Here is a 13,480-nt window from a genome sequence, read left to right as displayed (position 1 = left end):
AGAATTTTCGGCAACCAATTGCAGCGTTTCAATGGATAGCAACTGTCGTCGAGTCCAACACCTTGGACATTCTCATCTTTAAATCACATGAAAGCCAGTGAAGGCTATGGCAAAAACTGAGTTTAAATGACAAAATAATTGGGGAGTACTTGCTACTGTGATTCCTGAATCCGAAATTATACTGTTGTTATATTGTTTGCTAGCTCAGCTGGTTAGCTAGCTCTCAGTCTCACCAAACATTGCTAACACCAGCTAGCTAGCCACTTAACTTATTTTCAAATTTTTGTAATATTTATTTTTATTTAACCTTTATTTTAGTCATGCTGAGACCAAGGTCTCTTCTACAGATGAGCCCTGAATTAAATAAATTACAGAAAATACACGAATCAATATAAATACAAAATGCAAGCGGAAAGAAAAACACGATCATAATAAAAAAAACACACTCATCAGTAATAATGTCCTCAATCAGCTTTGTGAATTGCCCTAGAGGAACCAAAACATCACATTTAACAACATTTTGAAGATTGTTCTAGAAATAAGGTGCAAATAAACTATGTACATTTTTTTATGTTAGCTAGCTAATTTAGCAATGTTATGAATAGAACTCCCATCTGCTGTCGACATCAGGATAGTTATAGCTTTGACTGCATGCTGACAGTGAATTCAGAGCCATTCAGTGGCTAACTACACTACAAACATCATTTTACTAGGATCCTGTGAAGCAATTGTAATGACAATCCACCACAACATACCCAAGAGTTTCTTGATTAGCAAGGGGTAGTCAGTCTGTGTTTCATTTCATTGTGTGTTACAAACACAGTTTGAGATCATTGTGGGGGGATTTTGAATGTGGTTGAATGGGAATTGGGCTTCCAGGGAAAATGTTGTCCGAGGTTACAGAATGAATTTAACACACTGGTGTTTATTCAAGCAATTTGATAAAGTAGTTAAACATCCCCTTATATTTGGCAATATTTGGCACAGTTTTATGTTTTTGTGCAAAGTAATTATAGAACATACTGTACACAAGTTTCATCCATTAATCAAAGCTGGAACGCTTGAGTGTATTTGCCAAGGAGGCGCTGTTCTTGTGCAAGCATAATATATAATTGCACCATTCACTGAAAGGAGTTTTGATTGTCTAAGAAAGTGTTATATAGGTTTTGTCCAGGCAGTCAGTTCTGGCTGTTGTATCAGTCTGGTGATTTGGAGCAGGTGAGGGGAGGGGAGTCTTTCCTGTCTTTAGTGTTTTAGAGCAGGGTGCCAGGAGAGTTCAGGACTGTGACACTCATTAATCCTGATCTGTACTTACCTGAATAACTGGAAGAGTGACATGTCAATACTGTGACACTAAGGCAGTACACACAATAGAGGACACACACAAACACTTTATCTGTCTCTCTCACAGAAACACACACACACACACACAAACACACAACACACACACACACACACCGCTGCAGGGGGAGTGAGGCAGAGGCATGACATGGGACAGTACACACACTCACATGGCCATGCCAAACTGCTCCAGCCATTTCTTCTTCAGCTCCTTGGTTTTGAAGAACAACTCGAAGCCACTCTGCCCCTGGTTGTGTGTCAGGTAGAACCCATAGGACCACTAAAACAGGAGACAAAAAGGGCGATAAGAGAGTGAACTAGAGAGAGACAGAGGGAGCTAGATGAGGGGGTCATAGTGAGGTAGAATGGGAGATTCAACATAGAAAGAGAGAGTGGTGTATGCAGGGAGAGAGAGAGAGCGAGAGAGAGAGAGGGGGAGATAGAGAACACTGTATATAGACATAATATTAGACATAATATGACATTTGAAATGTCTTTATTCTTTTGGAACTTTTGTGAGTTTAATGTTTACTGTAAAAAAAAAATATTGTTTATTATCTATTTAATTTGCCTTGACAATGTAAAAATATGTGTCCCATGCCAATAAAGCCCTTAAATTGAAATGGAAATTGAGAGAGAGAGAGTTCCTGTGAACCAGTGTCCATGCAGCCCCAGATATCAACGCAGATACGACACTGCAGAAGTTAATCACTAAAGATTAGCCACCTTAAAGACTAGCCATTACTCCAGCGTCCCTGATAACAATCTGCTACAACCACCTCTCCTTGTTATTACACAGAGACAAGGCTGTCTTGAAAAAGGTACTCTGACCCAAATTTCAGCACAATAAACAAGTGTATATTGAGAGGTAATGTTGTGTGTTCTGCTAGAGTTATCGTTCCTACAACGAAAGCTCTGTGGTCTGCATTTACCGTTACTGCTCAGTGCTCAGGGCAGCTGTGCTTATAAAAACAATGAGAAGAGCCATTAAAGGGACAATTAAACTACAAATGGATGTACAAATTCCAGATTGACCCTTTAAAGTGGTCTTCAGGTTGCAGTGGTTGGGGTAAGCCACCAGTCAATCAGATAAGAGAAAGAGAGCCTCATGACCAATCATAGGGGGTAGGTGGGGGGTCGTGTGAGAGGGTGGGGTTTGAAAACAGGTACCGTACACTATAGACCAGCTTTCGTAGGTTCCTAGCCTTATACGACAGACAAGGGGTGGTCTTTCATGTAATAGGAAAGATGCGTGCTGCTTAGATTTTGGCTTGATTCTTGTTTCATTTCTTAACAAATTAAAGTTATTATAAGCTAAATGATTATTATCCCCTGGGAAGCCATTGTGCAATGTATCATTATCCACAACAGTGAATATTATACTTTGCTGTGTGTGTGTGTGTGTGTGTGTGTGTGTGTGTGTGTGTGTGTGTGTGTGTGTGTGTGTGTGTGTGTGTGTGTGTGTGTGTGTGTGTGTGTGTGTGTGTGTGTGTACCATCAGGCACAAGGCAATGTTTAATAAACACACCATCTGGGGAAAAGGCAAGCTGTTCTATCCATCAAACCAACACAATATCTGATCACGCTCATTAATGAATGTGGCAATCTCAATGTGTGATCTGATTCGCTTTCAGTGACAAATTTCCTAAAACTTACATTCAAAAATAAAAGTTTAGCATGTCCTCTCCTGTACAGTACTGCCTGAGCCTGCAGCAAATTAAGAAATCCCTCAAAGTCAACAATAATTCAAGTGTGAATGATTGAAGGATGATAAAACTACGATTGTTTTTTGTGCCCTCTTTCATACACACACGAGCGAACAAACACACGCACGCACACACACCTTCCTGTTCTCCTTATCTGACGTGGGGTTGTTGGTGATCTTGAAGTGGTGCAGGTCGATCACCTCCTTCATCTCATAGTTGTCTCCTCTCCTCTTACAGACGATCACAGCAGCATCGAACAGGAAGATGTGCCTGTGGTGTCAGAGGAAAGACACAGAGGGAGAGATAAAAAGAAGGTAAAAGAATGAGAGGTCTGCACACAGAATATTGCTGTTCCCCAGTGCTTTATTCCTGCCCCCAAACACACAATGTTTCCACTTCACAGAAGTCTTTGTCAGGTGAGATAAAAAGATGACTTTGGTTAGCATGAATACCCTTTTCAGAATGTATTAGAAGTGCATTTGTAATGCCTGATTGAGTTATGCATAATGCACTACAATAGCTGCTAATAAACACCTATTACTGGATCCATAAAGCATTACGAGCAGGCAGTAGACGAGGGACTGTAAAAAGACTTGATCTTATCTTGCCACGTTCCAGACAAACATACACACATGCACTCACACAGAAACACACAGAAACCCACACACACACACCAGACAGACATCTCACCGGTCCTGTTTGGCACGTTTGTCGATTGAGGTAACGCGTACCTCTCCGTCTCCTTTTGGTCTCCCATAGGTACTAAGAGACTGATTCTGAAGGGGTGGGGGGGTGGGGGGGGGGGGGTGGATGAAAGAGAGAAAGAAAGAGGTCACACTTAAAACCCAGCTCACTTCACAATAATTTTTTAATCAAGATGAGTTGCTTACAAGGTTTTCGATGGATTTCTGATACTGGGCTATGTCTCTCAGAGTCTCATTGTCTCTCTTCACTTCATTGACGTACTGAGCCAGGTCCTACAGTACCCAACACAACACAGAGAACACAAAACAACAAACATTAAGACTTGACATTCAAGATGGGTGCATTTTGGCATACACTATATGAGACAGGCTCACAACAAATGACTGCTTTCCAATGCTCTTCCATACAGTAGCCTAACTAATAGTCCTGGAAACAGTCTAACTCCTGTTTCTTCATTAGTTCTGCATTAGAGTGGAGCAACAGTATCTACAACTTCATGATTAAAATCGCACCACCTGCAATGTCAACATATTCTAGAGGACTTTCTCTCTCTCTCTCTCTCTCTCTTTGAGCAGCATGATTAATTGTTTACGCAAGAGTACATTGTGTAAATCTTCCTCTCAACACAGAGTGAGTCTGGTTCAAGTAGCACTGTTTAAAATCCCATCTTTCATAAGGTCTGAGATAATCAGCGCTGAAAAACACTTGGTTGCTGTCGCACCACATGACGCAATGCAGAGAAACACTCCAGGAACATTAAGCACATTAGCTCCCCCAATCAATGTCAAGTGGATCATTTAGCCAATTGAAATCATCGCAGACGCCCTCAGAGTAAATGTTCACTTTCATACCCGACGTGACTTGCTTCTAGTACTTTCCTGGTACGTGTCAAACTGTATTCACACACCCACATCATCAACACCCTGTACATCAAGACTAAAGAGATAAGTGATTTTTTAAGTGCAGATTTCAGAAGAAAACAATGTCAAGCTGAATAAAAAAACGAATGATGCGCAATAAATCTTTCTCAAAGAGAGATGGGGAGCCACGAAATTGTGTAACTGCTGTCAAACTCCTATGCAAAGAGAACAACTTAAAGTATTTATGTTGTACCTAATCTTGTCAGAGATATTTCATTGAGATACAGTTGAAGTAAGACGTTTACATACACCTTAGCCAAATACATTTAAACTCAGTTTTTCACAATTCCTGACATTTAATCCTAATAAAAATTCCCTGTTTTAGGTCAGTTAGAATCACCACTTTATTTTAAGAATGTGAAATGTCAGAATAATAGTAGAGAGAATGATTTATTTCAGCTTTAATTTCTTTCATCACATTCCCAGTGGGTCAGAAGTTTACATGCACTCAATTAGTATTTGGTAGCATTGCCTTTAAATTGTATAACTTGGGTCAAACGTTTCAGGTAGCCTTCCACAAGCTTCCCACAATAAGTTGGGTGAATTTTGACCCATTCCACCTGACAGAGCTGGTGTAACTGAGTCAGGTTTGTAGGCCTCCTTGCTCTCACACACTTTTGTAATGGTCACTCCAATACCTTGACTTTGTTGTCCTTAAGCCATTTTGCCACAACTTTGGAAGTATGCTTGGGGTCACAGCCCATTTGGAAGACCCATTTGCGACCAAGCTTTAATTTCCTGACTGACGTCTTGAGATGTTGCTTCAATATCTCCACATAATTTTCCTGCCTCATGATGCCATCTATTTTGTGAAGTGCATCAGTCCCTCCTGCAGCAAAGCACCCCCACAACATGATGCTGCCACCCCCGTACTTCACAGTTGGGATGGTGTTCTTCGGCTTGCAAGTCTCCCCCTTTTTCCTCCAAAAATAACGATGGTCATTATGGAAAAATAGTTATATTTTTGCTTCATCAGACCAGAGGACATTTCTCCAAAAAGTACAATCTTTGTCCCCATGTGCAGTTGCAAACCGTAGTCTGGCTTTTTTATGGCAGTTTTGGAGCAGTAGCTTCTTCCTTGCTGAGCGGATTTTCAGGTTATGTCGATATAGAACTCGTTTTACTATGGATATAGATACTTTTGTACCTGTTTCCTCCAGCATCTTCACAAGGTCCTTTGCTGTTGTTCTGGGATTGATTTGACTTTTCGCACCAAAGCACGTTCATCTCTAGGAGACAGAACGCGTCTCCTTCCTGAGCGGTATGACGGCTGTGAGGCCCCATGGTGTTTATACTTGCGTACTATTGTTTGTACAGATGAACGTGGTACCTTCAGGCGTTTGGAAATTGCTCCCAAGGATGAACCAGACTTGTGGAGGTCTACAATTCCTTTTCTGAGGTCTTTCTTTTGATTTCTTTTGATTTTCCCATGATGTGAAGCAAAGAGGCACTGAGTTTGAAGGTAGGCCTTGAAATACATCCACAGGTACACCTCCAATTGACTCAAATGGTGTCAATTAGCCTATCAGAAGTTTCTAAAGCCATGACATCCTTTTCTGGAATTTTCCAAGCTGTTTAAAGACACAGTAAACTTAGTGGATGTAAACTTCTGACCCACTGGAATTGTGATACAGGGAGTTATAAGTGAAATAATCTGTCTGTAAACAATTGTTGGAAAAATGACTTCTGTCATGCACAAAGTAGATGTCCTAACTATAGTTTGTTAACAAGAAATGTGTGGAGTGGTTGAAAAACAAGTTTTAATGACTCCAACCTAAGTGTATGTAAACTTCCGACTTCAACTGTACATGTGTTGGTGGCAGGAGTGTTTTTAGGTTTTTGTGTGTAGGCCTAGAGTACGCATGCCGTAGGTCTGGAGTGGTGCTTAAATAGCTAGCAGGTTGGTAGAGTCATCGTTATGACCAATAATCTGGTCTCAAGGCAGGTCTCAGTAGGAGGCATATGTGGACCTTCAGAAAGTATTCACAACCCTTGACTTTTTCCACATTTTGTTCTGTTACAGCCTGAATTTAAAATGGATTAAATTGAGATTTTGAGTCACTGGTCTACACACAATACCCCATAATGTCAAAGTGGAATTATGTTTTTAGAAATGTTTACAAATTCAAAATATTTCAGCTTTTACAAAATATGAAAAGCTGAAATGTCTTGAGTCAATAAGGATTCATAAGTTCAGGAGTAAAATAAGTTCAGGAGTAAAAGTTCAGGAGTAAAAAATGACTGTATATATTTAGTTATGTATTAATTACTGTATATTTGTAGTTATGTATTAATTACTGTATATATTTAGGTATTAATTACTGTATATATTTAGGTATTAATTACTGTATATATTTAGTTATGTATTAATTACTGTATATATTTAGTTAGTACATAACTAAATATATACAGTAATAAAAATGTAACTAAACATAGAACAGCCTCAATTTGTCTGGACATGGACAAGGTGTCGAATGCGTTCCACAGGGATGCTGGGCCATGTTGACGCCAATGCTTCCCACATTTGTGTCAAGTTGGCTTGATGTCCTTTGGGTGGTGGGCCATTCTTGATACACACGGAAAACTGGCACCTTCTAATACCCTGTTCAATAGCACTGAAATCTTTTGTCTTGCCCATTGACCCTCTGAATGGCACACATACATAATCCATCAATCAATCAAAAATTCCTTTTTACAAAGCATATGTCACAAAGTGCTTATACAGCACTCCAGCCTAAAACCCCAAACAACAAGCAATGCAGATGTAGAAGCACAGTGGCTAGGAAAAACTCCCTTGAAAGGCAGGAACCTAGGAAGAAACCTAGAGAGGAACCAGGTTCTGAGGGATGGCCAGTCCTCTTCTGGCTGTGCTGGGTGGAAATTATAAGAGTACATGCCCATTAAGGCCAGATCGTTCTTCAAGATGTTCAAACGTTCATAGATAACCGGTAGGGTCAAATAATAATCACAGTGGTTGTAGATGGTGCAACAGGTCAGCACCTCAGGAGTAAATGTCAGTTGGCTTTTCATAGGCGAGCATTCAGAGGTCGAAACAGCAGGTGCAGTAGAGAGGGAGACAGAGAGGGAAGGAGGGAGAGAGAGGGAGAAGGAGAGAGGGTTGAAAACAGCAGGTCAGAGACAAGGTAGCACGTCCGGTGAACAGGTCAGGGTTCCATAGCCGCAGAACAGTTGAAACTGGAGCAGCAGCACGACAAGGTGGAACGTCCGTTAAACAATCAGTCTCAATTGTCTCAAGGCTTAAAATTCCTTCTTTAACTTGTCTCCTCCCCTTCATCTACACTGCTAGAAGTGGATTTAACAAGTGACATCAATAAGGGATCTTAGCTTTCACCTGGATTCACCTGGTCAGTCTATCTCATGGATAGAGCAGGTATTCCTAATGTGTTGTACCCTCAGTGTCAACAGTCATAAATACATAACTATACAGTAAATAGAGACATTTTGAGTCCCTAAAGACGTGTTCTCCTGTTTATTGAAAGCTTGCGTCAGTATTTAATAGCCTGCAGTCTGGTGTATAACTGTAGATAGATGACGACTACTCACTTACATTGCAAGTGTTAGCTGGTGTGCCTGTGCACGCCTGCAAAAAAATGTGTGCCTACAGTGGCTTGCGAAAGTATTCACCCCCCTTGGCATTTTTTCTATTTCATTGCCTTACAACCTGGAATTAAAATGGACTGTTTGGGTGTTTGTATCATTTGATTTACACAACATGCCTACCAAGCAATTACAGCTGCAAGTCTCTTGGGGTATGTCAATATAAGCTTGGCACATCTAGCAACTGGGATTTTTGGAAATTCTTCAAGGCTAAACTGCTCCAGCTACTTCAAGTTGGATGTGTTTCGCTGGTGTACAGCAATCTTTAAGTCATACCATAGATTCTCAATTGGATTGAGGTCTGGGCTTTGACTAGCCATTCCAAGACTTTTAAATGTTTCCCAATAAACTACTTGAGTGTTGCTTTAGCAGTATGCTTAGGATCATTGTCCTGCTGGAAGGTGAACCTCCGTCCCAGTCTCAAATCTCTGGAAGACTGAAACAGGTTTCCCTCAAGAATTTCCCTGTATTTAGCGCCATCCATCATTACTTCAATTCGGACCAGTTTCCCAGTCCCTGCCGATGAAAAACATCCCCACAGCTGATGCTGCCACCACCATGCTTCACTGTGGGGATGGTGTTCTCGGGTGATGTGAGGTGTGGGTTTGCACCAGACATAGCATTTATCTTGATGGCCAAAAAGCTCAATTTCAGCCTCATCTGACCAGAGTACCTTCTTCCATATGTTTGGGGAGTCTCCCACATGCCTTTTGGTGAACACTTTTAGCAATGTCTTTTTTATGGCCACTCTTCTGTAAAGCCCAGCACTGTGGAGCATACGGCTTAAAGTGGTCCTATGGACAGATACTCCAATCTCCGCTGTGGAGCTTTGCAGCTCCTTTAGGGTTATCTTTGGTCTCTTTGTTGCCTCTCTGATTAATGCCCTGCTTGCCTGGTCCATGAGTTTTGGTGGGTGGCTCTCTTTTGGCAGGTTTGTTGTGGTGCCATATTTGTAAAAAAAATTCTGATCTTATTTAGGGGTTCATAGCAAAGGGGGTGAAAACATATGCACGCACCACTTTTCCGTTTTTTAAAATGTTTTACATTTTATTTCACTTCACCAATTTGGACTATTTTGTGTATGTCCATTACCTGAAATCCAAATAAAAATCTATTTAAATTACAGGTTGATAATTGAAAATAGGAAAAAGTGGGATGAATACTTTTGCAAGGCAGTGTAACTATGTAGATGTGCGTGTGTGTGTGTGTGTGTGTGTGTGTGTGTGCGTGTGTGCGTGTGTGTGTGCGCGTGCGTGCGTGCGTGCGTGCGTGTGTGGTGTGTGCGGTTCAGGTGAGGAGAGTCATAAGATCAGACACAGACCTGGCACCCCAATTACTCTTTCATTCCTGATGTGATGCGAGAGCGTCGTATAACACTTACCTTCATGGCATCCAGCGCCAGCCGCAAATTGCTCTTGTCAGCCGCGTCGTGAGTGTGTTTCACTAATTCCTGTAATTGGATCAAAACAAAACACAGTGCTATTTTATGCTCTCTGTTTTCACCAGCTAGCTAATTAGCCACACAGAGCCCTGAGAGAAGTAGGAAAAATAGAGATGACAGGTAGGCATTAGGCCATCTCTCTCTGCCTGACACTTCAACTACAGCTCAAAATTATAGACAAACAGTGTCAACCAAGGTTCTACCATGTTAGAAATGAGCTGTGTTTATCAAGTGATGTTGTTTCATTTGGACTGCGACTTCAGGGTTAGAAAAATAAACAAGGACAAACAAACGAAGCGATCGTTGATTTCTATTTTCATGTCACACACACACAGACAAGTTACTGTTGCTGTGCACAATCACACACATACTGTGCACACACTTCTATACAAACACACACACACACATACACACATACATACACACACACCTGGAAAGTAAATCCCAACCAACATCATAATCCTAGATATGAAATAAAAAGGTGGGATACCATGAAAGAAGCCAGTAATAAAATAAAATAAATTGCTGTGTGTGTGTGTGCATTCGTGCGTGAATTCCTGCGTTCTCTGTATGTATATGCTTATCTTGTGTGTATCTTGTGTGTGGGCTGAAATTGCTTTCCTGTAGCTGGCGAGTAAACAAGACATCTAAGCCGTTTGTCTGTGTTGTGGAGGATAAGGAAGGTTACCATGCATATCCTTCACACACACACACACACACACACACACACATCCCAGCCCAGATAAATGGCTTCCTTCCCCTCTCCTTCCCCTCGCCCCAGTCCCCTCGCCCCCAGCCCCCTCGCCCCCAGCCCCCTCGCCCCAGTCCCCCCGCCCCAGCTCCCTCGCCCCAGCTCCCTCGCCCCCAGCCCCCTTGACCCCAGCCCCCTCGACCCCAGTCCCCTCGACCCCAGTCCCCTCGCCCCAGTCCCCTCGACCCCAGCTCCCTCGCCCCCAGCCCCCTCGCACCAGCCCCATCACCCCAGCTCCCTCGCCCCCAGCCCCTTTGCCCCAGCCCCCTCCCACTGGGCCGTATGTGTCTGCCTAGAACTCCTCAAATCCCAGCTATCACTCAAGCTGAACCTGGGCATTATTATCACAAGCAATGCGACAGGACCCTATTTTTCATTCTCTGCTCCTAACACACACCTACACAGTGAGCCCATGGGAGAGGTGGGGAGGGGGTAGCAAGAAAGGGAGAAAGAGAGAGAGAGAGAGAGAGGGGAGAGAGAGAAAGCGAGAGAGATAAATAGAGAGAGAGAGAAAGAGAGAGAAAAAAGTAGAGAGAAAAAGAGAGAGCGAGAGAGAGAGAAAAGGAGAGAGAGAGAGAGAGAGAGAGAGATGACCAGATAGTACAGGCTTATTGATGGATTCCAGTTATAGTGAGTTTGGAATAAATAGAGAAATGGGAAGAAAGCAAAGAGTGATAGAGAGACAGAGAAAGAGAGAGGGTTCTGACACTACTGGCATATTGATGGATTCTGGTTATAGTGAGTTGGGGACTGGTGGGAGCCACTATGAAATAATTACAGAGGGAACTCAGAGAAATGGAGGTAGAGAACGAGAGAAAGACCTACCTGCCCTCCATCCTCCTTACCTCTCTTCCATGATCTAAGCACTCACCTCCACTCTTTCCTCCCACCTCTTCCTCCCCTCCCTCCCTCACTTCCCTCTCTCACTCCCTTCCTCCTCCCTCCCTCCCACTACCCCGGGAGCGTGTTCCCTCCATTGGAGTGGATCGGGGATTGGCACAGGCCAGGCCAGGTCCCCAGGGTCCACATACAGCCCTCCTAGCCCGAAACAAACAGACAAACAGACACACACACATACACAGCCCTGACAGACAGACAGCTCTGACTGGCTCTCTCCTACGCAACAGTGCCTCCTGTCCTATGGAGTGGAATGGAACGCACCGACAGGGAGGAAGGAAGAGAAAGAGAAGACGGCTCGGAGCTGACCGCCAGTCACACGTCAACCCCCTAGGAACGTACACAACCACACACGCCTTTCCACCTTGGCCCTGACTGCTAACATGTCTGCCCATGCAGTGGTGGCCTAGGACTAACGTTAGGGCTGCAGGAGTCAGGGCCAGAGGGCTGCCTGACTGACTGATTGCAGTAATGCCTTATCAGGGTATTCACACCCACTACTTTTCTCTCTATCCCTCTTCTTATCTCTTTCTTGCACTCTCTTGCTTATGACTACGACAGTCAGACAGTCTTGAAGGAGTTCCCACATATGCTGAGCACTTGTTGGCTGCTTTTCCTTCACTCCGCAGTCCAACTCATCCCAAACCATCTCAATTGAGTTGACGTCGGGTGATAGTGGAGGCCAGGTCATCTGATGCAGCACTCCATCACTCTCCTTCTTGGTCAAATAGCCCTTACACAGCCTGGAGGTGTGTTGGGTCATTGTCCTGTTGAAAAACAAATGATAGTCCCACTAAGCGCAAACCAGATGGGATGGTGTATCGCTGCAGAATGCTGTGGTAGCCATGCTGGTTAAGTGTGCCTTGAATTCTAAATAAATCCCGGACAGTGTCATCAGCAAAGCACCCCCACACCATCACACCTCCTCCTCCAACCATCCACCTACTCTGAGTCTCACAAAAACAGCGGTTGGAACCAAACATCTCAGATTTGGACTCATCAGACCAATGGACTCTTCTTCTTATTGGTGTCCTTTACTAGTGGTTTCTTTGCAGCAATTCAACCATGAAGGCCTGATTCACGCAGTCTCCTCTGAACAGTTGATGTTGAGATGTGTCTGGTATTTGAACTCTGTGAAGCATTTACTTGGGCTGCAATCTGAGGTTCATTTAACTCTAATGAACTTATCCTCTGCAACAGAGGTAACTCTGGGTCTTCCTCTCATAGCGCTTGATGGTTTTTGCGACGATACTTGAGGAAACTTCTTGAAGTTCTTGAATATAACCTTCATGTCTTAAAGTAATGATGGACTGTCGTTTCTCTTTTCTTATTTCAGCTGTTCTTGCCATAATATGGACTTGGTCTTTTACCAAATAGGGCTATCTTCTGTATCACCCCTCTACCTTGTCACAACACAACTGATTGGCTCAAACGCATTAAAAATGAAAGAAATTCCACAAATTAACAAGGCACACCTGTTAATTGAAATGGATTCCAGGTGACTACCTCATGAAGCTGGTTGAGAAAAAGCCAAGAGTGTGCAAAGCTGTCATCAAGGCAAAGGGTGGCTATTTTGAAGAATCTCAGATATAAAATATATTTTTTATTTGTTTAACACTTTTTGGTTACTACATGATTACATATGTGTTATTTCATAGTTGTGATGTCTTCACTATTATTCTACAATGTAGAAAAAGTTAAAATAAAGAAAAACCCTTGAATGAGTAGTTGGGTCCAAACGTTTGACTGGTAGTGTACATCCACAGAGGCGTCCAGGACTAGTGTATGATTAAAACATGGGTAACTGTGCCTCCACTGGTGATAGTCAGTAGTGGAGCTTTATTCCTGGTACTGAGGTAACAGTTGAATAGAAGTCATTCTCAGCTCTCAGAAGATATATATCTTACCTGTAGAAGAAGATGATACTTCAGTACCCGCTGCATAGGGACCACTAGCAGATCCCTCAGTGTAAACTTTCCATAGTTGGCTCTCTTCGCACATTCCTGGCACACACAATAAATCAATTATACTGCATGGTATTTGAACTGTCACTGCAATATAACACAAAACATATTCATTTAGAGAAAAAAAATAGTACTTA

General features: G+C 42.7%; 1 protein-coding gene across 2 annotated transcripts in view; it reads right to left on the bottom strand.

Annotated features, from left to right (window-relative positions):
* Positions 1-13,480, bottom strand: part of vav3a (vav guanine nucleotide exchange factor 3a) — a 121,189-nt gene that overhangs the window by 39,357 nt on the left and 68,352 nt on the right. For both annotated transcript variants that reach the window (XM_082965630.1, XM_014157310.3), the window contains exons 10-15: positions 13,287-13,382; positions 9,672-9,740; positions 3,938-4,024; positions 3,738-3,823; positions 3,185-3,317; positions 1,512-1,621 (exon numbers count right to left, since the gene is read on the bottom strand). In XM_082965630.1, the coding sequence (XP_082821756.1) occupies positions 1,512-1,621; positions 3,185-3,317; positions 3,738-3,823; positions 3,938-4,024; positions 9,672-9,740; positions 13,287-13,382 (581 nt within the window). The remainder of the gene's footprint in view (positions 1-1,511; positions 1,622-3,184; positions 3,318-3,737; positions 3,824-3,937; positions 4,025-9,671; positions 9,741-13,286; positions 13,383-13,480) is intronic.

Source organism: Salmo salar, chromosome 19, assembly GCF_965601325.2.
Source record: "Salmo salar chromosome 19, fSalSal1, whole genome shotgun sequence".
Taxonomy (NCBI): domain Eukaryota; kingdom Metazoa; phylum Chordata; class Actinopteri; order Salmoniformes; family Salmonidae; genus Salmo; species Salmo salar.
Note: the sequence above shows the minus strand (reverse complement) of the source record. Positions and strands in the feature narration are given on the sequence as shown.